Source organism: Fusarium keratoplasticum, chromosome 2 (assembly GCF_025433545.1).
Source record: "Fusarium keratoplasticum isolate Fu6.1 chromosome 2, whole genome shotgun sequence".
Taxonomy (NCBI): domain Eukaryota; kingdom Fungi; phylum Ascomycota; class Sordariomycetes; order Hypocreales; family Nectriaceae; genus Fusarium; species Fusarium keratoplasticum.
In genome coordinates, this window is record NC_070530.1 from 2836768 (window position 1) to 2861729 (window position 24962).

A 24962-nucleotide genomic window follows, 5' to 3' on the forward strand; every position below is an offset into this window, starting at 1 on the left:
TTCGTTCTTGGTGAGGGGCGGGGTTTAAAAGATCTTGCCGCAGAGGTCGATGGCGAAGGGGGCTGAGGCACAATTAGCGATGTTCTGTGAGAAAATTGAAGCGCTGGGGGAGTCGTACAGAGGTACAGGAGGACGGCGGTGGCAACGGCCTGCTGGATGGTAAAGGTAGCCTCGGCCTCGAGGGCGCGAATCTCCTCCTGGGACTGCTGAGGGGGGGCGACTGCGAGGGGTCAGTTTAAGCTGCTTAATGAGTAAACGGCGCAGGTTCCATACATCCTCCGAACATGTTGACTGTGTATATAAGGGCGTGAGGGAATTCGGCGTTGGGCAGTGCGGGTTGTTGGAGCTATGATGCTATCTCCAAGTGCCAAAGAAATTTGACAAGCGCCTTGGGCGGTTGAGCCGCGCGGGCCAATCAGAGCCTGCGATCTCGGCCGGGTCGGGGTTCTTATCGATAAGGCTATCGCCAAGTCCGGATCACGGAGGACGGGACGGGTTTGAATACATTGCTCCGTGCTTCTTTTTTTAAAAATGAACGTCTTTTATAAGCTTCGTATCCATGGCATACCATTTGATCACTTCTTTAAGAAAATAGTAATCTCTACAGTTACTGTCTCGCAACAAAGGCATTGCCATATCCGCTTTCATTAATTTCTCTTAACTTCCAGACGAGTTAACCACATGGCCTAGCATTTAAACCCACGTTACATTAAAAAAAAAAAAAAAAAAAAAAAAAAAAGGACGGAAGAACAAGAGACAGAAGGAGCATTTGGTCCTTTGGTGGTCTACGACCTAGGCTTCATGTTTTGATATCCATAGATCCATTCATGTGCAGAGAATGGCGTGATATGCCTTCACTGCAATTTTAACCCGCTCCGAGGCCAGAGAAAATCCAAGATGAGAACGAAAGTAGAGGGTGAAGCCTCTTCCGCGTGTATGAGCAGGCTCGCAGCAGCACACTAGTGTTGCGGCTGGCTCAGTCATTTCACTACAATTTTGACACTCGCCGCGTCCGGATCACGGAGGAGTTTAGGACGGGATCCAATACAACGCTTGGTGCTTCCTTTCAGGAATATGAGCCTCTTTCAGAGACTCCGTAATCATGGCTCATCATTTGATTACTTTTGGAAGCAAAGTTGTAATCTTGGTATTCGGGCACCAGAAACATTGGCATACCCCGTCTTGGCGACTCTAGGTGGTATTTCAGCATACGGCTCAATTTTCAACTACGTTATAAGACAAGGTCGGAGGAAGAGGAGTTGCAAGAGGAGCACCTGATCCCTTGGCGGTCCATGATTAGGCCTCTTGTTTTGACATGGAAGCTATCCATGAGCGGACAGTATGTCTTAGCCCCGGTGATCGTGGTGGACTGGTGGAAGGGTGGTGGGGGACTGGCTTCACTGCAGTTTTAACACGCACTGAGGCCAGGAAAAATACAAGACGAGAGTGAAAGAAGAGGGCGAAGTACATCGCAAGGGGGCATGCGTTGAGCACAACTTATTGGTCCATCTGTGCAAAGATAACTTTAGCACGGATACTTCACTGCAGTATTAACCCACTCCGAGGCCAGAGAACGAGAAGTTGGGCGTCGAATCCAAGAGGAGAACAAAGAAGGGGGTAGAGTGCATTGCAAGGGGAGCATACGCAGGATGGAACTTGTTGGACCATCGGTGCAAACGCAGGCCCGCAGTAGGTAGGTCTCTTCACTGCAATTTTAACTCACGCCGAGGCCAGAGAAACTGGACAACGAATCTGACATAGCCCGCGGCGGCTGTGAAACAATTTATTGTAACAAACAAGGTGGTAGCTGTACACTGAAGAGAAAGGTATAGTTATAGTAGATGGTTACGGAGATAGAAGATAGCAGGTCGTTATTATCAACCTGAAACTTTCCAGTTCAAGAAGTCCTGTCACTGATCTGGGTATATTGGAATGGATGATTGATTCGGCGGGCATCTGACACTCGCGGGATTTACAAGTCGAGCATTCATCTGTCCAGAAGCTATTCTCTGTTGCGGCTCTGCAAGCTCATCAGAACTTGGTTATAATTCACCAAAGGGTGGAGTACTAGGACACAGCACATGGTCAAGTTGGTGGTTCATATCCAGGGTATCATCCCCTTGAATCTATTCATTCGTGATCATAAAGTGGCAGATTCAAGACTTCCCCATCTGCTAATTTTCTCCTTCTATATACCTTCCCTTGCTTTTACCTTTTGCCAACCCATTACGCTTCGAAAACCAAGGACACACCATCATCACCAGCTGTTACGATCCTGGCACCGGTTTCACCCTGCACGAAGCCTAGGACACCACCGCCCTCGCCGTCACCTCGGTGGCCCTTCCACTCCTTCTGAAGACCAGCCTCTGCAGCGGTGGCAGCAGCGTTGGGGTTCGTCGCGCCAGCGCCACGGAGATCCCACCGGCGCACTACGCCGTCCATACCGCAGCTGGTGAGCTGCCATGAGTTGGGGATGAACTCGAGCTTGACGACCGAGTGCTCCTCGTGGGCGCCCGCGATGTGGCGACGGACGGCGAAACGGCGGGTTGCGTCGTACACGACAATGGAGCCGTCGACGGAGCCGGCAGCGAGGAGTGTGCTGGGGGGAGTGTTGGGAGTGGTGACGACTGCGAGCGACTCGATACTCTCGGACTGAGTGTGGAGAGCGGCGAGGATCTGTCCACCGGCAGTAGATGACGATGCGCCGGCCGCCTTTCCTCCGCGACCCTTGGCCTGAGGCTTCGCACCAGCAGGAGCAAGTCGAGGAAGAGAGACAATCTTGATAGCACCAGTAGCACCACCAACAGCAGCGAATGTACCCTTGGGATCAATGGCGAGGGAGTAGAGACCGCCCTCAACCTCAAAACGCTGATCCTCAGCAGTCAGAGACACGGCAGTCATGCCATTGTCGCCAACAAGGTTCTTGGCAGCGGCTTCACCCCAGACATCCCAGACATAAAAGCTACCATCTTCGGAGATGGTGGCCAACAGTTGACCATCAGGGGTCCAGGCGCCGGCTGTGCAAGAGCCAGTGTGAAGGAAGTAGGACTGAACGATCTGGAGGGGGTTCGCCTTGTCGGAGGCGTCAATGGTGTAGACCCAAACGGAGCCATCTGAAGCGCCGAGGGCAATGGTGTTGGGGTTTGTAGACGAGGGGCACGGCACAAGCCAGTTCACCTCGGGCACCTCTTGCGCTTCACCCAGGAAGTCCATCTTCAGCGAGGCGTCGGCTCCAACAGTCGCCTTCCATGCGCGTATCCTGCCATCGAGACCACCACTGACGAGAACATCACCCTTGGGGAGCGTCCAGGCGAGCGCATTCACTGAATCGGAATGACCATCGATGCTAAATAGGGAGTCGAGCTGAGTAGTCTTGCTGGCGGCAGCGCTGGGGTCGCTGGAGTAGCTGGCAGGCAGAGGAGGTCGCGCCTGAGCAGCAGAGTTATCAAAGACCCAACCGGCACCGGGAGCATCGTCTTCTTGGCCAGCCGAACCGCCGACGGCAATGATGGAGGGGTAGATGGGGTGCTGGGCGATGGCGAAGAGCGAGTCTTGGGGGAGGTCGAAGTAGCCGATGGAGTCGTTCTGCAGGAGAAGCTCCTCGTTGTCCGAGTCCATGGCGAGGTCATCGTCTTCGGGGATCTCCTCGGCGGCGTCGTCAGCGGCGAGCATCTCCAAGTCGTCGACAGGCTCGTTCTGATCGCGGGGATCGCGGGGGTTGGAGGACGACATGATGGCGGGGTAGTTGAAGGATCGAGATTTGTTGCAGCAGCTGTAGCCCTCTTGGGGAGAAGGATCTTTAATAGATCGATAGACAAGAGATAGAGTCACGCTGGATACGAGCGCGCTCTAGAAGGGTTTGTCAGTCGAAGCTTGCTTGATAAGCAGGCGAAATGTTTTTTTGCTGCGTCGTGGTTGACGGGGCAAGGATTTTTTTTCTCGACTGCGGGGTGGTGGCGGTCATGGCAGCTTCTAAGAAGCGCCAAGCGAATTGCGGAGATCTTTAATTGAACAGAACGAAGTTCGAGATTCATCTTTCAGAATGGTTTCTTTTTAAGAAGGATAGATATCTGCTGCTCATGAGGACTGGGACGAAAGTAAAATTGTTGGAAATCATTAAAATTGAAATTACTCAACTGAAAGATGCCCCAAGGACGCTATTTTGAATCAGCATTCAACGTTCCAAATGCCAAATACCTGAAGAATCTAGTAGTTCTCCTTCTCAAACGCCTCGCATTGTGATTCGTAATAGTATATACATAAACATAGTTAAGTAGAATGAAGCGAAGGTTATGTTGCTGGTATCATCGCTCAATAGTGAAAAACCTCCACTCCAAAATATCTCTCCCCCACCATCAACTCTCCCTTCTCCACATCATCTTGGTCATGATCGAGGCGACGTTCCATCAGCCCTGTTGACAGCAGAATGGCTCAGCGCGGGAGAGCTACCGTCATTGTTCCAGCCCGTATGCATGGGACCATCGCCGGGCAGTTCCGACACGTACGAAGAACCTGTAGGCAGCTCCTGTGGTATGCTCTGAGTTCCGTATAGCTCGCTCACGCCGTGGCTGGGGGGTAGTTCCTTGGTCGCGTCGGGGTCGTCGGTTGGGATGGCGGTTGTGCGGTTCTTGCGACGACGCCACCAGAAGAAGCCGCCGATGAGTGCGCCGATGACAACGATGGGAATTACAACGGCGATGGCGACGATACCACCTGTACCAATTCCACCGTCGTTTCCGCCGCCGCCGGACGATGATGTCTCGGCTGGTAGTTCAGTCGTGCTGCTCGTTCCGCTCGTTTCCTCAGCCGTCGTGGCATCCGAGGTTGTCGTCGCAGATGTCGAGGCGATATCGCTGGCCTCATAGACCATCTTCAGTCCATACGCATTGATTCCATCGCCGCCGCTCATCGTCACGGCCGAAGTGGACTCAGTTCCGCTGACAAGAGTCGTGACGAGCAACACAGTCCTCGAGTCGCCTGCGCTCCACGTGCAGTATAGACTCTCCCAAGGTCCCTCGAGAGATTGCGGGTCTGCGACGCACCACATCTTGATACCGTTGCGCTCCGGGCAACACGTCACGGTGGTTCTATCATCGCCGCTGTTGGATCGGGTGCAGCTCCTTTGCGCCGTGTAGCCCGAGGGACACGCTGTCCCGGGAGAGTAGTAGGCTGTTGGGGCTGGGTCGAAGTCGTCGGGGAGACATGATGTTGCAAAGTCGATGCCCACGACTGTCCGGCTCGAGATGGCATTGCAGGTGGTGCCGGGTGAGTAGTCGGTGGGAAGGGGTCCCACAATGGATATAGATGTGGATGTCATTGTGTTAGAGTGTCAGAGGTCGCCTTCTCAACGTCCTGCTATGTTGGTGATCAACACCAAAGAAACAATGGTTGGATATCGTGTCGTACGCTGCAAGGAAACCCTCGGCGCTTAAAGAAAAGCAGAATGACAAAGCAAGCTGCCACCGGCAACAACACCTTCACCTCTCACACAGGGGTCCTTCAATCGTAATATGCCCTTAGTGTTCCAGCAAGGCCTGGGTCCAATTTCTCCATCCACATCGTGTCGGAGCGTCTGGGCCAGTTGTGGGATCGTCTTCCCTGCTCAGCCCTGGGAGATGGGGGCCATCGTTGCCTCAAGGGGCCTAGACTCGAGCCGCAGCCCGTTGGACACGGAGAAGGATCGTCTGGCTTCGCCTCTCTTGAATGGACCGCGATTCGGTCGATAGTCCTCTTTGGAACTTGGCTTCATCAGCTCAGGGCTTCATTTGCTGGGTCATAAATAGCAGCTCAGACATCCTAGCTGCAAAGAGAACTGCGGCGGCTGTTGTTGCAGACTCGAGTCTCCCAAGAAAGCCACCATCCCCAACTCTTGAGTTTCAAAAGCTTGGCTTCGAGCCAAGAACCCATGTGAAACCGCCACATGCACTGGGCCTAAGGGGACGCTTGCAACGGCCGCAGCGGCTGCAACGCCTCCCGAGCAGCGCCCCAGACGCCGTCATATCCTATTCGACAACCTGGCGATAACTTCACTTCCATCCCCACAATGTATTGGCAGCATTCTTGACCGTTGCCCCAGCCAAGGCATATCTACACGCGATATCCTCAACCACTTGCGTTTGCATTCCCAGAAAACGCCGGACCCCAATTCACTAACAAGAATAGACTCTCGCTTCTCAGTAGCGCTTACACCCGCTCCCTGCAAAAGCCCATCAGAAATCCATGACAAAGCAGGCAGTCTGGCGACTATCGAGGCCGCTGATTCGCGATGCCGCGTAAAGACAACCGCGAGAGCGAGAGATCCATTGGGCTGACACCGGGTATCGAACATGGGGCCATCCTTGATGTTGGAGATTGGACGACTCTGAGGGGAAAGTCCCGAGCAGGTCTGGATCCTTGCATGTAACCCTAGTCTCTGCTCGGACTCGTCAGAAGTGCGAGGTGCGCAAGGATCAGTTTTGCACCTCCACCCGTTAACTGGGATATCGTACGTGCAAGTCTGCAGGTTAGAGTGCGAGCTGTTGGCTTGTCATTGACAGACGGGCTCAATTGGCAGCTTAGGATGGCCAATTGGTAGAGATGAGCCGTTGTGCAGGTCACACAGGCTGAATATATAACCTGACTTCGTTCCCCGATAGTGTAAGTTTGCGTCGTTCACAATGGAGTCAATATGGACATGTGATACCAGAAACCTCGAATTGACCCGAGTCAAACTGGAAGACTACCATACTAGCATTGCTCGATAACACCTATAAGTTCGCCGATCTGCCTAAGATATAAGATATTGATAGCTACCTACGAAGCACCTGGCCCTTCCAGCTTAGTGAAGCATAGCCTAAACAACAACCTCCTGAATGGTATCTTGCATGTGCACCGTCAACGCCCGAATCCCCTGATTCTTCGTCTCGGCCTATCCATCTAGTACCTGGACCCAGTTCTTCTCGGACCGCTTCCTCCTCCATCGCTCCTTTGCAGCCTGGCGAACAACCTTCTCCTCCTCTCCAACCTCACCGGCCTGGCTTGCCAACTCGCGAATCTGGTACTTGATTCCTAAAGACAGCATCTTATACCACCCGCTGTGAATCTTGCATCGCTTCCTCTCGCACATGCCCCTCACATCGTCGTCCTCGCCTAGGGGATCGCCCAGCTTGGATGCCTTGAAGATGGCCTCGCCTTCAGGTGATTTGGCAAAGGCCGCAAAGGCGTCCCGAGCGCTGATGGTGTCGAGACGCTGGTCATAGCCGCAGATGTCTTCCTTGAAGTGTCCCGCACTGATGGCTGCCTGACGTCGACTGTGCGCGAGATCAAGGAGAGTGAGCATCTTGTGGCAGAGGAGTGTCTCTTCGGCAAGGTGAAACCGCGCTGCGGCAGCGTTTTCCAGAAACTGCTTCTCTTCTTCGGACAAATGCTTCGATGCATCCTCTTCGTTATCTGAGATATGGTCAATGAGCTGTGCCATCAATAACAAGTAACAAAACAACTGACCTTGCTCCTTCTTATCTTCTTCTTTTGGCTTTTCATCCGAGAACGGGGTCTTGATCAACCGCCAGAGCCCTTCTTCATCCACGCCGGAAAGACCACTGCTCAGCAATGCCATGAACTCCTCCTGGACAAGCTGATCATTGATGCCCCCTTTGCCTTTTGTTTTGGGCAACTTGGCCACCATCCGCTCCCACCAGGTCTGAGCATGCTCGTTCGAACAAAAGACGCTCTGCTCCTCCTGTGCTACTCGAGCTGCTCGCCGGCAGCCACTCAGGGCGCAAGTCTTTTTGTATAATGTCATGAGATCGTCGGTGGTGCAATTCGGGCAGATAAACTTCTCGATCAGAGACTCGCCAATGTCCTTACTCATGTTGATGCATTCTCCGTGAAACCAATCCTCGCAGTGTTCGCAAAAAATCATCCAACGGTGGTCATCTGGGCCGCGGCAGAGACAATATGGACCATTGTCTGACTCCTCAGATCCCGCTTCGGAAGGGGCCTGGCCAGAGCCTGATGAAGGCGTGGACTTGGACTTTTTGGCGGCTCTTGGGCCACCACTGTTTTTTGTTCGCTTGGTATTCTTCTTTACCGCAGATGCGGTGCCCTTCTTCTTTGCTGCTGTATGGGCAGGCATGTTGGATGGTTCTGTGGTTGTAGATGGAGGATGAGAGGGAGACTTGGAAGAAGAAAGATGGGCATCTGAGGGAGGATGAGGAGTAGAATCGGCCACAGTATCGCTTCTGGCATCATCCTCAGCAAGCTCAAACCGGGCCTGTTCAGCCCCTCCCATTGTGAATGTTGTTTGTCCCATTGCTGACTTGTTGGTGTAGGTGAATTCTGCAATCGTGTTTTTGCCCCTTAAAATAACCTGGTCACTTGACACAAACGCCGGTTTTAGATTATACCCATGAGAAACACGCCGAAAATAAGTTTTCCCAATAAAAAACAGCCCAATCCGTTGGGTATTCGCGAAAAATGATGAATCGGTGTAAATGATGGCTCAATGAGGAAAGCATTCATTGAATGAACACTCCGGGAAATTGAATGACTAAGCATCTCATGCAGTAAATCCGCCTACACCCCACCTGGGTTTTGGTAGCGCACCGGTAAAAGCTCGGGCCTCGTAATTTTGGAGAGCTTGTGATAATCGGAAGATGTAAGTTAGCAGAGACACAGCTTTTGCATGAGCTTCACCGAAATCTCTCCGTAGAGACAATTCGTCATGTCCAACCCGGTCGCGGCTTCCAGAGCCCTTAGGGGCGTCTTCTCTACCGTCTCGACGCGGCAGTGCCAACGCTGCTTCGCCAGCAGCGCCCTCCAGCCGAAACAGCTCCGGCCGACCCTCCGAGCACCCGTCCCGTCGAGACAGCCGATTACCCAGCGCCGGACCAAGTACAAGACGATCGAGCAGGCCAAGAGCCGATATAGCAATGGGGTATGAGTTGGCAGGACCTACGAGAATGCGACAAGCAAAGAAGGAAGAGTGGCTGACAAATGCGCAATAGCCCTTCTCATGGAAGGCCGGTATCCTGTTCGTCGGCACCTGCGGCTTGTTGGTGTGGTATTTCGAGTACGAAAAGGAGCGTATGCAGCGCAAGAGAATAGCAGAGGCTGCCAAGGGCGTGGGCCGGCCCAAGGTTGGAGGAACATTTGAGCTGGTGGACCAGAATGGGAAGCCCTTTACGAGCGAGATGATGAAGGGCAAATACTCTCTGGTGCGTCCCGTACTGCCTGCGAAGTTACTGCGAGGCCAACTCGACCGTTGGGATTATTGCTAACTTGTACAGGTCTACTTTGGCTTCACCCGATGCCCCGATATCTGCCCCGAAGAGCTCGACAAGATGGCCACCATGTTCGATATCGTCCAAGACAAGGCCCCCGATGCTCTCCTCCCCATTTTCATTACCTGCGACCCCGCCCGTGACGACCCTCCCGCGCTTAAGGAGTACCTCAGCGAGTTCCACGAGAAGTTCATTGGCCTTACGGGCACATACGACCAAATCAAGGCTCTCTGCAAGAAGTACCGTGTCTACTTTAGCACACCGCAGAATGTCAAGCCAGGACAGGACTACCTGGTTGATCACAGCATCTACTTTTACCTCATGGATCCGGAGGGCGACTTTGTCGAGGCCCTGGGCCGACAGCACTCCCCTCAGCAGGCTGCTGCTGTCATTTTGGATCACATGAAGGACTGGAAGCATTAAGACGTATGGATTAATCTGTTCATGTAAAAGCAAAAAGCGGTGCAGGAATCTTGGGCATGAGAGATGATGGGTTCTGTAAAAGTACTGTACCACCAGAACGATGATAGAAGGATGCCACGACGGTAAAACCACTCAATCAATTGTATACTTGTACATCTATCATCTAGCAGCGGCACAATCTTGAGAGTTTCCCCATGTCAATTGCGTTGGAATTGTTGTTTGTGAGTTGCTGGGTCCATCTGATCAGCACGTTCGTCAACGCGTATCGGATATTGGCGGGGTTTTCCGACGATTGCTGTTATCGCTTATGACTCTAACAAATACGGTACGTGAGCAAGCTCCATGCCAACCGAAACATTTGAGTGACAACTCTTCTTTTCCACCACCTCCGAATACCTCACTCAGAAATAGATCGCTCACTCGCTTCTTCAACCGGAATTGGTCTCTTCTTTAACTGTGTAGCCAGCAACTATGCAACGTTTCGGCGCGATCGGCCAGTGCCGATTGGCTGCGCGTCGGTGTGCCGCGCCGATGACGGCAGCTGTCTCTAGGTTCCCTCGCGGTATCCAGGGAGGCTCACGGGCGTTCCGTACTTCCTCTTTCTTCTTTTCAAAGCCGGATGGCTCATTAGTGAACCCGAATGACTTCCAGGAACCTAGCGAGGCGTCACGAAAGCTGTTCTCTGAGATTGCGTTTGCTTTCGAGTAAGTACCAGATGACACCATTACACTGCTTCCTCAACACGGAACTTGAGACATGCATGCCATCTATGTTGAACTACAGACTACTAACTCCCGACTAGCATCGATGGCGTCCTATACCAGGGCCGAAATAGGGTGGAGGGAGCTGAGAAGGTGATCAAGATGATCCGCAGCAATGGCATCCGATATGTCTTCCTAACAAATGGAGGCGGCGTACCTGAGGTCAAGAAGGCCGATACTCTTCAAGAACGCCTGCAGATTGCCAAGCACGACGACGTGATACGTGGGAGAATGATCTTGTCACACACGCCCATGAGCGCCTGGAGTGACGAGCTCAAGAATCACGGCACAATCCTGATCACAGGCTCTCATCCCGAGCAGGCTCGCCAGATCGCTCTCGAGTAAGCTGTTATCCCTGAATTCGGATGACGTCCTTGTGTGGCTAATTGTTTCAGTTATGGCTTTAAACGAGTCGTCACTCCTGCGGACATCCTCGCTGAGTGTAAGGATGTGTTCCCGTTCGATCACCTAGAAGGTGACATAAACGGAAGACCTGTGCCATTGCCCGATGGAAAGCGAATTCCTCTTCTCAAGGATCCTTATACGACAAATATCCCACACAATGCTCTCAAGATTGACCAGATTTTCGTCTGGAACGACCCAAGGGACTGGTCCGTTGATATTCAGATCATCCATGATCTCCTGATCTCACATGAGGGTTATCTCGGTACCATTTCGCACAGGAACGGTGATAAATCATTGCCAAACAATGGCTGGCAACAGGACAACCAACCCGGACTCTGGATCTCCAACATGGATCTCCTATGGAAGACGAATTATCCCGTGAACCGGTTCGGTACTGGGGCGTTTATGGAGGCTCTCAAGGGAGTATGGTCGATGACAACAGACGGAAAGGAACTCGAGTACAACGCCCTGGGAAAGCCTTCCAACTATACATACAAGTACGCCCACGACAGGCTACTACAGTACTACCATGATATGTCTTGCAACAGGGGCAAGAGTCCCTCGCACGACATTACAAAGTGTCACCCTCTACGACGCGTTTACATGATCGGTGATAACCCCGAGAGCGACATCCGAGGTGCCAACGACTTCAACGCCGAGGACGGGACGGAGTGGGTGCCCATTCTGGTTCGAACTGGCGTCTGGCGACAGACTCTGACGGATAAGGAGCCGCGCCACAAGCCTGCGGTTATTGTCGACGATGTGGTTGACGCTGTGGTTTGGGCACTTAACAACGAGGGCATGAAGGCGACAAGGGAGTGGCTCCTATCGGCGATCTCGCATACGAAGGGCTATGTCAAGGTGCCGGAGCTGGAGCAGACGGGCAGTGTTAAGGAGACGGGAGTTAAGTATCCTAGTGAAGAGGAAGCCGGCGAGGCGAAGCTTTAGGGTTTCACTGAGCATGGATCGTAATCACAGCTGAATATTCACATAGAGAATTACACATAACAGATATTCTGTTCATCCCACTTTGCCATCAACCCCAATCAAGAACGAAGAGTCGAAGAACATGACCAAAACTCACTGAAGGGGTTGCCGAGGGGCCTGCATGTTTCGGAATGCGCGGTACGGTCCGCAGCCCCCAAAACGTTACCTACTGTTGAAGATGCTGTTGGCGCTAACGTGTCGGGGATGCCGTCTTGATGCATGTCGCGGACCAACAACAACACCATTGCAACGTTGGCTTCGCACACGAGACCACCTGCTGAGAGAAGGTGTTGTCAGAAGAGGAAAGAGATGTAGGAGATCCTGAACTCTAGGCACAATTTCCCGTTCTGGTTGGCAATTGCTGAATCAGATCACAAAAGGACTATCCTTGGTGCCTGGGGCTGGACCAACTCGAGGCCAGATGTTCATGTCTCAGGTTTCTAGGCCTGCAGCTGCATGAGATGGGATGCAGGTAATCGAGTTTCTCTACTCTCTGTTCTGATGTGAGTGCAGCCTAAAACTCAACCTCAGAATTACAATGCTCCCAGCTCCGCCTCCCTTCTCTTGTTACTCCTTGTTCCCGAGATCTGGCCTTTTCCCTGATTCATCACTGGAGGCCTTTGCCAAGCACTTCATACCCCGATATATCTAATTCTTTGAAATATCTTGTACGCACTCAAGATGCCGAAAAAGAAGATTTCAACCACGAAACTCGACTCGCTCTACGATGCGCTCAAAATCCCGCGGGAGGGCAACGTCCCCTGTCTCGGACACATGAAATCTAACTTCAGATGTGCGGCCGATCGAACACATCGAAGGGACAATATTGAATCAACCTTACACGACATCATCGATGCCCTCAAGGATGGAGACACAAAGGATTCGGATGGGGTTCAAAAGTTGCTTATGGATCTGGCCCGGCGGCTTACATGTAGGAAAAAGCACCACGATCATCCGGTTACTCGCGGATCTCGTGACTGCGACAAGTATGAATACGTCGCTTTTGTGCTTGGCAAGAGATTGGGGTATTGGGATGAAGATGCGGATGGCGAAACACCAGAGAGTACGAGTAAAAGACGGCCCGTGCCTCTCTTTAGCCTCCATGGTCGTCTTAAGCAGGCTGGTAAGAGCCTGGTCGTGCCTGACTTTACCATCTCTCGGCACCGTAAGCAGGCTAAATCGAGCGATGAAGAGGACGAGTACTTGGAACACGACGATGAAGATTACGATGAAGATTACGATGAAGACTCCGACGAAGACTACAACCAAGAGTCCTCGGAAGATGAATATGAAGATGAGGAATTGGAAGACAGAGATGAAGACGAGGAGGGGGACGAGGAGGGGGACGAGGAGGAGGATGAGGAAGAAGATGAAGAAGTGACTGAAGTGTCCACCGAAGAGTCAACCATGTCTCGTCGCCAACGACCGAAACCCAAACGAGAGGGGCCTATGATAGGCGACTCAGCCGTTGTCACTCCGATCAAACAGCGTGGTAGACCAAGCCGCAACTCGCGGGCCAGCACGCCGAGAACGGGACAAGTAGTCGACCGCTTTGACTCTTTGTCAGTCATCGACGATGCCTCGACCTCGTCTTCCGAGTCGGTCATCTCGCCAGGTGCCAGCGAAGTCTTTAGCCCTGTCTCGACTGCCTCGACACCGATGTCTATTGGTGGCCTTCCTGACTCGGAGGTTCGACCGCGTCGCTCTCGCTATACAAGAGGCGAAGACGAAAGTCCAACGCGAAGGCGAAGACCCTCAACGGACGATGACCTCACCGACGGTGCTAGAAGGAGCAGAAGAGCTGCCAACAACCACACTGCCTCTGGCTCGTTACGAATCTCCAAATATGGCAATGACTCAACTACCACGAGGGAAAAGAGTTCTCGAAAGGGAAACAAGCAACTCGAGCAGGGTTTACAATTGGGCGACCAAGACTTCGACGAGGTCGGAAATCCGGTGGGAAAGCTCCTGAAAAGCATAGAATATTCCCCAGCAAAAAAGAGTCTCTTGCCAGGTTGGGTATACTGCTTCGCTGACAAGAGAACTCCTGGGTACCTCAAGATTGGATATAAACTGGACGAGGATAAAAACGGCAAAACTATGCTGTCACTCGCGGAACAGCAGGACGACACTCAGGTCAGAAAGAGACTTCGTACGTGGGAGCTGGATTGCAAGCTCGACATAGACTGCAGGTTCATAGTCTATATGCCGTGCGCGGCCCGGACGATGGAGAAATTAATCCAAACGACGTTGCACAAGAGTAACCGAAGGGGGTTTTGTCCCAACCGAGCCTGCACGAAGGATCACAGGGAGTGGTTCGAGATTTCGGAGGCCGAGGCCCGCAGGGCCGTCGAGGTATGGCAGCAGTTCAGCAAGCTCATGCCATACAATGATATGGGGCGACTGGACGAATTCTGGCACAACTACGCAAGGGGAAAGTGCAACTCTTTTTCTCGCTGGCCGACCGACAAGTGGGTGGATAAGATATGGGCTGAGGCGATCTCCCCAGCCGCGGTTGAGCGAAGAAATATGATCTGTAAGTTACAGGAGAAGGAGGCTCAGCTTGCGGAGAGACGAAAGGAAACAGAAGAAAGAAAGAAGGAGCTCGATTTTGAAATCCAGAAACTTGAACGAGAGGAAGAGAAGATTCAACAGGAGTTAGCTAGGTTGCAAAGCCAACGCTGAGAGGGTAGACTAGTAGTGTGTCAAAGGCCGGTTTCAAGCAAACCACAGAATGTAGTATTTTGCAGAGATTTCACATTGCGGGCGCAATGACCACATCTTTTACATGGAACATCTACCATCACAGCTTCAGTGTACGAGGATCAGTCGAGCATTGACAAGACCAATGAGTTGTTGAGATGCAGCTCGGCCATCACCGGCACTACTTGCTTTTGTGCTGGGTCAGTAACACATCCCCGAGGTTGAATACATTGTATCGAGCTGACGCCGTGCAAGGGATGACATGACGATACACGTCAAACCAAAGGATGAGGTTCAAGGTCGGCAATGAAGCCGGCCGCAAGTGAGGCTATAAAGGTCCACCGAGCCTGGGATGGAGCGTGTTCTGGAGCGTGTTCTGGAGCGTGGGGGAACATGGCGAGAGTCAGCCTGCAGGCTCTTGCAAGAGTATCATGACACGGCCGAGTGGGTTAGCTGTGGTGAACTGTCGCCGTCGCCGTGACCGAGCCTATATCATCTATCTAGTCGCTTCACTTTATGCCGAGAGTAGCCCCCACGGCTTCGGTGCCCGAGTGGGTCTTTTGTGCCGGGACCCGGTAGGCAGGATTCCGGATGGGCAGGCCACCCTCCGGCACGGACCGAGAACGAGAGGGTCAAATAGTTTCAGAGTAGTGAATGCGACTTCACATTATCACCAACTTATGGGGAGAATCCTTGTCTGAATGGTGGTGGTGGTCGGCGGTGAAGAATTTCTCCACGAAAGACCCCACCGAGAGCATGTGAGATACTGCCAAAAACTGCCACCGAGGATGGCCCAAAGGGGGATAGCGCCACTAGCCACCGGAAATTACGTCACCCGGCAAAACGGGGTCTGGACGCTTTTGACGCCTCTGCGCCTCCCGACAGCCGCATTCCCCTCCTTCCCCCGTGCCCCCCTTGTTCGGCGGAGAACTGCTTCTGGTCCCCTCCTTTCGGTGACGATTTTGGGGAACAGATTCCAAGGGATTGGGTAAAAGATGCAGCCAATGAGTGACAGGACGTATTGCCATTTTGCCTCTTTTGTGTGACGTGGTATCGCCTCTCGCCAGACAATCCCAGGCCGTGAACCGCGATCCCTTGAGCTTCTGGGCGCCGCGGATGCTTCCGGTCCAGGGTCTACGGTGACGTTTGTTAGCCCAGTTCGAGACGAGACGGACGGGCACCGAATGGGAAACCGGGACTTTGTCGTATCTGCCTTCTGGTTCTCAGTGGCTCTGGAGCGGGAGAGATCATGTGGCCTCCTTCCCTTGTGACATTGGCGTAGTTTTTTTTTTTTTCTTCCCTCCTCCCTGCCTTGCTCGCGATTACTTTTACTCTCTTATCTCCCACTTCAATTCGAACTTCCTCTCTTCTTTCACCTCCAGATTCGCCTCCTTGATACGATTCGTCCCATCAATGCCCTTGTCCTTCTATCGAAAGACGTCTATTAAACGAAGCGAATCACAGGTGGCATAAAGCGAACAAGCCTTTTCGACCCTACCCAGACCCCTGACTCGCTGATAAGCGCACTCCTCCACCTCCCTGATCTAGCAGTCCAGGCCAGCCCACACACACGCGAGCTGCTGATTGACCCTTGGACCGCTTTTCTTCTCTTGGGAGCGAGAGGGGGACACAACCGACACATCTCTCGCATATTGCGTCCTGCAGCCTACATACGCCTCAATTATTTACCAATTTCTTCCTCACCGCGACTCCTGTCCCCTCTCCTTGGATATTTTCCGATCAACTTCGCAAATCCTTTTTCTCCAGACGACAATCAATTGGACCCCAACAGCTGAAAACCGATAGAACCCCTCCTCCCCCGCCATGTCTGCGGCACCGAGCCCCACGATCAATGGCCTCTCTGCGCCCTTGCGCTCGGCGCTCAAGAGCGAGGACGATGAACGCCCGTACCCCTCCAGTGGCTCTCTCAAAGGTACGTTGAAGAAGGATTCCGTAGATAGTCATCGCCCCGAATCACGTTCAAGGTGGTTTCCGATACTGGGGCTGGCGCAACTCAATTCCCCCCTGAGCATGTGATGGAGCTTGACCCGCGAACGGATCCAGGATGTGACGCGCGCGGGCATGCGATGGCATTTTCGGGTCTGCTTGGCATATCATGTTTATGATTGCCAAGCAAGGCCATGAGCAAGACGGACTGACGACTCGGTAAGTTGGCTCTGTGCCTTGCTCATGCGTTCGAGTGATTGCCCTCTGACCCGTTTGCTATGCGGCTTGCGCGTGCTCTTATCTTGTATCTGGAGTTTGCTTGAACACCACACATGAAATTCCTGCACAATCAATGTAAATGAGATCCAGAGCTCACACACCACAGCTGTACAGATTGCGGAACCCGAGTCCGAAATCCAGATGCTGGAGGATGAGTCCCTGCCTATGAAGCAGTTCTCTGCTGGCTTCAGACGACGCCTGAGCGGTAAGCTCGCGCCATCTCAACTCCCCAACGGTTCTTCCAGGTCGTCATACAGCGAAAGCCCTTCCCCGGCTCACCACACCGAGGACTCGGGACCAACGTCCCACCCTACTTCGCATCCTCACAGTCACCGCCGTCAGTACTACAGTGAGAAGCTTCTAGCCCAGGTTGGAGATTGGTTGGAGCATGAGCGGACCAAGGCAGCCGGGAGAAAGTCCAAGAAGACTACCCGTCGACGCAAGTCCAAGTCGCCTCCCAAGGCAAAGAGCTCCGAAACCGCCTCAGCTTCGGGCAAGGAGGCTGAACACTCTCAAGGGTCTGATCAGGAGCAGAATAGTCGCTCGCGCTCTGATTCTATTGACTCTGACTCGAGCGATGTCTCCTTCGACAGGCTTCAGCGCATTCTGGAGGACTCGATGGCTCATATGGGCTTCACGGCGGTTCCTCACTTTCCTCCCAAGTTGACGCGTCCAAAGAACCGAAAGGTTCCCTCTCGGGCCTCGCTGCGTGGTGCCTCTTCCGATACCGACTACGTCGATGGAGACGCCATCGTTCCCAGCTGCGATGCTTGGCTGGACAACTCCAAGACCATGAGCTACGCAGGCGGTGGCAGCACTGAGGACTTGGCGGCCACCAACGGCTCCGACGATAAGGTCGACAAGGAGCGTGAGAACTGGCTCAACTTCAAGAACGAAATCATTCGTATCGCACACACCCTCAGGCTCAAGGGGTGGAGACGCATCCCTCTTGGAGGCGGAGATAAGATCTCTGTGGAGCGTCTCAGCGGTGCTCTCACCAACGCCGTCTACGTTGTCCACCCTCCTCGTAACCTTGAGGAGGTCGAGAACAAGCGTATGCCTTCCAAGCTTCTGCTTCGTATCTATGGTCCACAGGTTGAGCACCTCATCGACCGAGACAACGAACTCCAGGTGTTGCAGAGGCTGGCCCGCAAGAGGATCGGACCACGACTGCTCGGTACATTCCAGAATGGTCGGTTTGAGCAGTTCTTCGATTCCATCACCCTGACTCCATCGGACCTTCGCGACCCCGAAATGTCCAAGCAGATTGCAAAGCGAATGAGGGAGCTTCACGACGGTATCGAGCTGCTGCCTCATGAGAGAGAGAACGGGCCCGCAACATGGAAGAGTTGGGATCAGTGGCTCGATAATGTCGAGCGGATCGCCACCTTCCTAGACAAGGAGCTCGAGAAAGAGGCCAAGCCGCCGACGGAGCCACGCAACCCCATTGTCCATGCCTGGAAGAGCAGAGGCTACGTCTGCGGCACTCCCTGGCCTCAGTTCAAGGACATGATTGCCAAGTACCGTGCTCATCTCTACAACCACTACAAAGGCGGTCAACGGGAAGTGAAGGACAAGATTGTCTTTGCCCACAGTGACGTGAGTACATACACTGATATCCCTCGATGATAAAATTGGCTAATACCTTGCACAGACGCAATATGGCAACATTCTTCGAATTCGCCCCGATGACGAAAAGTCACCGCTTCTTCAGCCTGCCAACCAGCACAAGCAGCTCATCGTCATCGACTTTGAGTATGCAGGCCCCAACACGCGTGGCCTTGAGTTCGCCAACCACTTCAACGAATGGACGTACAACTACCACGACGCCGCAGTGCCCTGGGCGTGCAACGAGAGGCGGTATCCCACCCCCGACGAGCAGCGTCGTTTCGTCAGGGCTTACGTCGATCATCGCCCCCGGTTCCAAGGAAATGGGTCCACTCCAAGGCTGGCTCCTTCGGACGGGAACTTGTCTAGTGGCACTTCCACGCCCATTGCGACGCCCCTGTCGACCCCCAGCAACCCTCCTGCCAGCAGCTCCAGCTCTATCGTGGAATTCATGCTTGATGCACGAGTGCCTCCCGGAGGATGGAGCGCTGCAGAGCGAGCCAACGAGGAGGAGCGAGACCAGCGCGTGCGAGCTCTGTTGGAGGAGACGCAGTGGTGGCGCCCGGCCAATCATGCACACTGGATCGCGTGGGGTATCGTCCAGGCCAAGATCCCAGTCCTTGACGACGCTGTGAAGGAGGAGGATCTCGGACCTGACGAGTTTGACTACCTCAGCTATGCCCAGGACCGTGTCATGTTCTTCTGGGGAGACTGCGTGCAGATGGGTCTCGTCAAGAAGGAAGAACTGCCAGAGCTTCTGCAGAAGAGGCTGAAGATTGTCGAGTACTGAGAGCTGGCTTCTGTGAGTGAGCGGCGAGGAGGTTTGGATCGGAGGAACCAGAGCGGACAGCCGAGGTGAGTTGGCTTTGATCTTAATGACGAGTGCAATGACACGGCGAACCATCCATCGCCTTGCATCCTAGAGATTGAACAACTTTTGGATGTTTCCTTTCAACACTTTCTTAGTATCAGCGACGGCATAGAATCTTCAGTTGAAGAGATGCACAAGCAAGCTTTTGTCTTTTCAACAATGCCATAAAGGTATCTTGTAGATACTCAAAACGAAAAATAAAACATATACGTTGAAAACGAATTTAGACTCGTGAGAAGGCGTGATGTCGTAACTCGTGTCATTTTTTTTCATGCTTAAAAGTGTCTAGATGCTTATGCCCCTCCAGTTGAACATGTCGTAAATCTTTATATACATGATGATTGACTTAAGCATCGAGCTTCAGACGATCCAGCATGGCATCAATCTTGCCCAGCAGGATCTGATAGTTGATGGCATCCGAGGCAAACTCATCCTCTGCGACCTCACCGTCCAGTGTCCGCACGGCTCCCTCCTTCGCCTCGCCATTTGCCTCCTTTGCCTCCCCGTTTGTCTGGCCATCTTGCCTAGCTGTACCATTCGTCTCTCCCGTAGAAATGGCGGCCTGATCTGCCATGGCAGCAGCCAACTCAGCATCGAGTTCACCCGTCTCATCCATCATCTCGTCAAGACCAGCATCCTCGAAGCGTAGTCTGAATCGATCTGACAGGTAATATCGAATATCATCGAGCAACTCAATTGTGTCAGTCTCTTCACGTGCCGTCAAACGCTGGGCAGACTCGGCGATAAGCGCTTGGAAGTCCTCCTCGTCGATATAGTCTTCGAGACGGTAAGCAAGATAACGGGCTGCAAATTCTTCGAGACGCTGCACGCGGAGGTCCCAAGCAGCGTGGATGACGTCGTAGATATTGATAGGCTCCATTTCAACAGTCTCGTGGACTTCTGCGTCACCTTCACCGTCCTCATGAGCTTGGCCGTGAGTGCGGTCGACCAGGACGTTGGAGCTGCCGCTGCCTAGAGTGCTGATGGCGACAGCAGCCTTGCTCTTGAGGTTGTCGAGGAACAGCATATCTGCTGCGTACAACAGGTCGAGGGCATGTTCAAGGGGGCAGACGACAGTCTCGGTGTAAAGGAAAGTGAGGATAATCTCAAGAACAGCCGGTGAGCAGTCGACAGTAACGACGCGGAGGTGGTCAGCACGGTGAGACTCGACAAAGTCACCCGAGAACATCTTTTCGAAGTACTCGCTTCGGATGAGCATGGCCTTGTGCGCGGGATAAAGGACCGACTTGGGGGATTTGGTAGAGTCGCTGCTGTTTCTGGCTGGACCGATAGGTATGGTTGGCTGGTCCTCAGTTTGTTCCGGCTTCTCTTCTTCAGTCTCGACTGGCTCGTCTGCGCGGAGGAGAACGTCTGCAAACATGGCGTTATCGTGTTGCCACTTGACATCCTTGACTCGATCTGAGTCTACCATCATCTTGTGTCCCACGACATTCTGCTGGAAGAATTCCTCCAGTTGTCCCCTTGCTCGTTCCACCTCATCTTGATACCGCTGACGAGCAAGTCTCCTGTCGGCTCCGGCGAGAATGGCCTCCCATAGTGACTCAACCTCGAGCTGCTTGCTAATTTTAGACAGTCCGTTGAGTATATCCTCTTCAGAAGCATCGGTTCCCGTAGGCGCAAGATCTCGCGGTACCTCGCCCAAGTAGAGATATCTCAGGACGATCTGAAAGGCCTCAACGGGGACGGCATTTGCAAGATTCCAAGTGGCCGTATTAGGAGCAGCGGCCAACTTGGCCTTGAAATAAGGGGACCTGGCCGCAAGTAGAAACTTGTGCAGCTCAAAGGAGCGTGAGCCAGCAACGAGAGTAATGTCTGCGGTGCTGGGTGACGGACGCCCCAGGAGAGTAGAAATGTGGGAAGACCAGTAGACGTAGGGGTCTGAGGACTTTGAAAAGTCGTACTGTAGGAGAAGGTTGCGGATTCTGTCGTTGAGGGCGTTGTAGATGCATCGCTCGCCCTGGAAGGTGTTGCGCTCGGCGAGTGCGCCTTGTGTTTGTTGATGTGAGTTTCATGATGAGATACAACTGGAGACTATACAACACGAAACAACGCAATTGAACATGAAACAAGATGAATTAAACTTACCAGACTCTAATAGTAGTTGAACAAGCTCATAATGTCCACACAAACTCGCCTATCACAGTCAGCTTCTCAGCTCAGAACTCAAACTTCATAACAACCCACGATGATGAGGGGCGTATAGTCAAACTTGTCCTTGCCATTGATGTTGACGCCGCGGCTGATGAGCTCCTGACAGGTTTTCAGATCGCCATGTCGACAGGCCATGAGGAACTCGTGAAACTCGGGGCTATCGTCGAGGGGGTTCTCGTCACGAAGGACGCCGCTCTTGATGAGCAGTGCTTCCTCGCCGAGTTTACCTTCGAGCTCATCTTTGCGGAGGACCATGGTGAAAATAAATACTATATGCCTCAGAAGGCTAATGAATAAAAGAATCCAAGTTAAGTTGTCTATAAGAAGTCAATTCTTATCTCCGAAGACCGTAGGCCTTGATTATCAAATCAAATCATGGACCCCTCCAAAAAGTCGCCATCACCATAAACGGCCACCAAATTCCCTTCAGCCAATCAACGTCGACCGGTTCCTCGACGTCACCGCCACGGTCCCCTTATCGATAACGAAGCTCTTTCCGGGTCAACCCCGGGTGGGCCTCGGTTGCCATAACAACGGCGCCAGGTGTTTACTCTGTGGGACGGACCGGGGTGAGTGAGTGGGAAGTTCAAGTTAGTCCAGGCCCATTTTCACGACCACGCTCTCTTTGTTTAAGCTCCGGCCTTTGCTTTCCCAACTCTTCTCCTCCTCATCCTTTTCAAACAAACCTTCTCTCACATCGCGAATAACCTCTACTAACCGACAGCAGGGTGTTTTTGTTTTTTACTTTACGTTCACATTGTTCTTTGCTTGTCCGTCTTGCGCACCTCGTCCCCCACCACCTTCCGACTCGATCGCCAATTTGACTACTCGTTCAACAGCGTGAAAGCTACCGTCGAAGCAGGACTGCATGGGTTGGACCGGTTATTTATCGTGAATTGGCTTTGATCATGTCTTCCGAGGACAAGTACGAGACGTTGGAGAAGATTGGTAAGTCACGCTCAAACTCTCTCTCACGCACCGCCTATTCACGGTCGACTCACCGACTGACACATCCACCCAGGCCATGGATCCTTCGGTGTCATCCGCAAGGTTCGGCGGAAGGCCGATGGCTTCATCATGTGCCGAAAGGAAATCTCATACCTCCGAATGTCGCAAAAGGAGCGCGAGCAGCTCCACGCCGAGTTCCAGATTCTGTCGACCCTCCGCCATCCCAACATCGTCGCCTACTACAACCGTGAACACCTCAAGGTCAGCCAAGACCTGCACCTGTACATGGAGTACTGCGGCAACGGCGACCTCGGTCGTGTCATCAAGGACCTCACAATGAAGGGTCAACGAGCCCAAGAAAGCTTTGTCTGGAGCATCTTCAGCCAGCTGGTCATGGCCTTGTATCGGTGTCACTATGGCATCGACCCGCCCGAGGTTGGCGCCAATGTTTTGGGTTTGACACAGGGGACTGCGGCAGGTCCCAAGGTTCCCGCTGGAACTATGACTATTCTACATCGTGACTTGAAGCCCGAGAATGGTGAGACTTTCTGGTACTTTGTTTACTTGTGGTGTGAACTAACAGCCCCCCAGTCTTCCTCGGCGAGGACAACTCGGTCAAGCTTGGAGACTTTGGTCTCTCCAAGATGATCAAGTCCCACGACTTTGCTTCTACCTACGTCGGCACACCATTCTACATGTCGCCCGAGATCTGTGCTGCCGAAAAGTACACACTCAAGTCGGACATTTGGTCCCTGGGCTGCATCATCTACGAGCTCTGCGCACGAGAGCCGCCATTCAACGCCAAGACACATTTCCAGCTTGTGCAAAAGATCAAGGAGGGCAAGTTCCCTGCCCTGCCTGATGTCTACTCTCCCGAACTTGGCCAGGTCATCAAGGACTGCCTCAGGGTCAACCCTGACCGGAGACCCGACACGGCGTCGCTGCTTAACCTGCCTGTTGTCAGGCTCATGCGCAAGGAGAAGGAGGTTGTCGACCTCAACAAGTCACTCAAGCTGAGGGAAGACGCTCTCCGTAAGAAGGAGAGAGAGGTGATGGAGAGGCTCGCCGGCCTTGAGATGGAGAAGGAGCTCATCCGAGAAGAGCTGGACTCGTCGCTGCGGAGAGAGTGGGAGGTCAAGGCCCGCCTGAAGATTGATCACCTGGTCAACGCCGAGATTGAACAACTACATGTCCGCTTTGAGGAAGAGGTGCAGGCTCGGGTGGAGGAAGAAGTCCAAGCCCGTGTCGAGGCCGAGCTGCAGAAGAAGACAGTCGCCTTTGTCGGCTCAAGACCCCAGAGTCGCGAGGACGAGCACCCGACATCACCAGCCAAGTCGGATTTCAAGCCGGATTACCCTCACTCGTCGGTCAACACCAGCGGAGACGAGTTCCCCTCGACGACGGACCTCACTGAGTACTCCATCGATAGCCCCGAGAGTTTCCGGGAGACGAAGAAGACGACGCGCACGCCCTTCGCCCGTGCGCAGACAATGTTTGTGGGCAACGCTGCTAATACGCCCATGGACATTGAGATGGGCTCGCCCAGCCCCATCGCCGCCATTGAGTCGCTGTCCCTATCACCCCGTCGCAATGGAGGTACCAAGGCCCCGACTTACAACGCGGGCAACATCTTCACGGCCAACATCTTTGCCAACAACGCCAACCGAAGCTCGGGCGAGAGCCGGTGGGATAACCCTCGTGGCGAGCCGTCCTTGTCTGATTCTGAGGATGACGACATCATGCCCTCGCCGACTCGCAACATCAAGTCATCCAAGAACCCCTTCACATCAAAGACTCGCCCTGTCTTGACGTCGCAAAAGTCGTGCCCCATCAACCGACTCAAGCCTGTGGCCTCGAACCCCGGCTTTGTGTCGAAGCAGATCATGCCCCAAGCCGAATCTGGTCCTAGATCTCCCAACCGACGACTAAGCAAGATACCATCTGCGGCGTCGCTTCAGCCTGAGGCCAGCACTACTCAGGGTCTGACTCGCACTCTGTCGCTTAACAGCAACAGGAAGAACGCGGACGAGGCGATGGGCAGGATGGTTGCCAAGAACAACATGGCCAACATCAAGGGCCGAACCCTCGTCGAGCTGCAACAGGCTCGTGCTGGCGGACGTCCCATGAGCGCTGTTGTTCTCCCCACCACCGGTGAGAACGTGAGCCCCAAGAGGGCATTCAGAGACCGTATCGGCCTTGAGCGGAAGTCGAGCGGCGACGAGCCCGTGGCTGTATGGGATCCAGAGCGTGACGAGATGCCCAGTCCATTCCTCGTCCGAGCTCGACGCATCGCCCGGGTATAGGCCTCCTCGACGCTTGCGGTGCAAGAGCAGAGTAATCAGGCCAAGGGCAGTTGACGCCCTGGACCCTCGTTGTGTTCTTATTCTTTTTCACTTTCCTTTGTCTATTCTATTCCCCCTTACATTGAAAGAAGCAAGCAAGCATCATGAGAAAGAGACAGAGGAGGAAGTATTGAAGGAGATGAGAGAGCGAGTTGTTGGAAACGAAACCATGGCAAGCGGCGTTTTATGGCGTAACAAGGAAGGGAGCAACACACACACAATTCAGCAGCGTGAAACCATCATCTTTCCATGTTGG

The 24962-nt window shown here is 53.3% G+C and overlaps 10 protein-coding genes across 10 annotated transcripts; 5 read left to right on the plus strand and 5 right to left on the minus strand.

The window, feature by feature from the left end:
- Window positions 1-24: 24 nt before the first annotated feature.
- On the minus strand, window positions 25-286 carry NCS57_00279300 (uncharacterized protein; the record flags this gene model as incomplete). Its single annotated transcript, XM_053052811.1, has 3 exons — window positions 25-62; window positions 119-220; window positions 274-286. The coding sequence occupies 3 exons, from the start codon at window positions 284-286 to the stop codon at window positions 25-27; spliced, it is 153 nt and encodes a 50-aa protein (XP_052918057.1).
- A 1940-nt stretch (window positions 287-2226) lies between these two features.
- NCS57_00279400 (uncharacterized protein) lies at window positions 2227-3732 on the minus strand (the record flags this gene model as incomplete). Its single annotated transcript, XM_053052812.1, has 1 exon — window positions 2227-3732. The coding sequence occupies one exon, from the start codon at window positions 3730-3732 to the stop codon at window positions 2227-2229; it is 1506 nt and encodes a 501-aa protein (XP_052918058.1).
- Window positions 3733-4384: 652 nt separating this feature from the next.
- Window positions 4385-5317, minus strand: NCS57_00279500 (uncharacterized protein; the record flags this gene model as incomplete). Its single annotated transcript, XM_053052813.1, has 1 exon — window positions 4385-5317. The coding sequence occupies one exon, from the start codon at window positions 5315-5317 to the stop codon at window positions 4385-4387; it is 933 nt and encodes a 310-aa protein (XP_052918059.1).
- Window positions 5318-6907: 1590 nt separating this feature from the next.
- NCS57_00279600 (PHD-type domain-containing protein) lies at window positions 6908-8434 on the minus strand (the record flags this gene model as incomplete). The annotated part of the gene is made up of 2 exons (XM_053052814.1): window positions 7483-8434; window positions 6908-7428 (listed from the first exon to the last, which is right to left on the minus strand). The coding sequence occupies exons 1-2, from the start codon at window positions 8288-8290 to the stop codon at window positions 6908-6910; spliced, it is 1329 nt and encodes a 442-aa protein (XP_052918060.1). The 5' UTR covers window positions 8291-8434.
- Window positions 8435-8701: 267 nt separating this feature from the next.
- NCS57_00279700 (uncharacterized protein) lies at window positions 8702-9683 on the plus strand (the record flags this gene model as incomplete). Its single annotated transcript, XM_053052815.1, has 3 exons — window positions 8702-8914; window positions 8985-9194; window positions 9267-9683. 3 exons carry the CDS (start codon window positions 8702-8704, stop codon window positions 9681-9683), a joined length of 840 nt encoding a protein of 279 aa, XP_052918061.1.
- Window positions 9684-10154: 471 nt separating this feature from the next.
- Window positions 10155-11797, plus strand: NCS57_00279800 (uncharacterized protein; the record flags this gene model as incomplete). Its single annotated transcript, XM_053052816.1, has 3 exons — window positions 10155-10387; window positions 10486-10785; window positions 10840-11797. The coding sequence occupies 3 exons, from the start codon at window positions 10155-10157 to the stop codon at window positions 11795-11797; spliced, it is 1491 nt and encodes a 496-aa protein (XP_052918062.1).
- Window positions 11798-12517: 720 nt separating this feature from the next.
- On the plus strand, window positions 12518-14521 carry NCS57_00279900 (uncharacterized protein; the record flags this gene model as incomplete). Its single annotated transcript, XM_053052817.1, has 1 exon — window positions 12518-14521. One exon carries the CDS (start codon window positions 12518-12520, stop codon window positions 14519-14521), a length of 2004 nt encoding a protein of 667 aa, XP_052918063.1.
- Window positions 14522-16363: 1842 nt separating this feature from the next.
- NCS57_00280000 (Choline-kin-N domain-containing protein) lies at window positions 16364-19163 on the plus strand (the record flags this gene model as incomplete). The annotated part of the gene is made up of 3 exons (XM_053052818.1): window positions 16364-16472; window positions 16872-18364; window positions 18420-19163. The coding sequence occupies 3 exons, from the start codon at window positions 16364-16366 to the stop codon at window positions 19161-19163; spliced, it is 2346 nt and encodes a 781-aa protein (XP_052918064.1).
- A 427-nt stretch (window positions 19164-19590) lies between these two features.
- Window positions 19591-21689, minus strand: NCS57_00280100 (uncharacterized protein; the record flags this gene model as incomplete). The annotated part of the gene is made up of 3 exons (XM_053052819.1): window positions 21450-21689; window positions 21351-21399; window positions 19591-21251 (listed from the first exon to the last, which is right to left on the minus strand). The coding sequence occupies exons 1-3, from the start codon at window positions 21669-21671 to the stop codon at window positions 19591-19593; spliced, it is 1932 nt and encodes a 643-aa protein (XP_052918065.1). The 5' UTR covers window positions 21672-21689.
- Window positions 21690-22324: 635 nt separating this feature from the next.
- NCS57_00280200 (Protein kinase domain-containing protein) lies at window positions 22325-24667 on the plus strand (the record flags this gene model as incomplete). The annotated part of the gene is made up of 3 exons (XM_053052820.1): window positions 22325-22364; window positions 22438-22902; window positions 22956-24667. The coding sequence occupies 3 exons, from the start codon at window positions 22325-22327 to the stop codon at window positions 24665-24667; spliced, it is 2217 nt and encodes a 738-aa protein (XP_052918066.1).
- Between the last annotated feature and the right edge of the window lie 295 nt (window positions 24668-24962).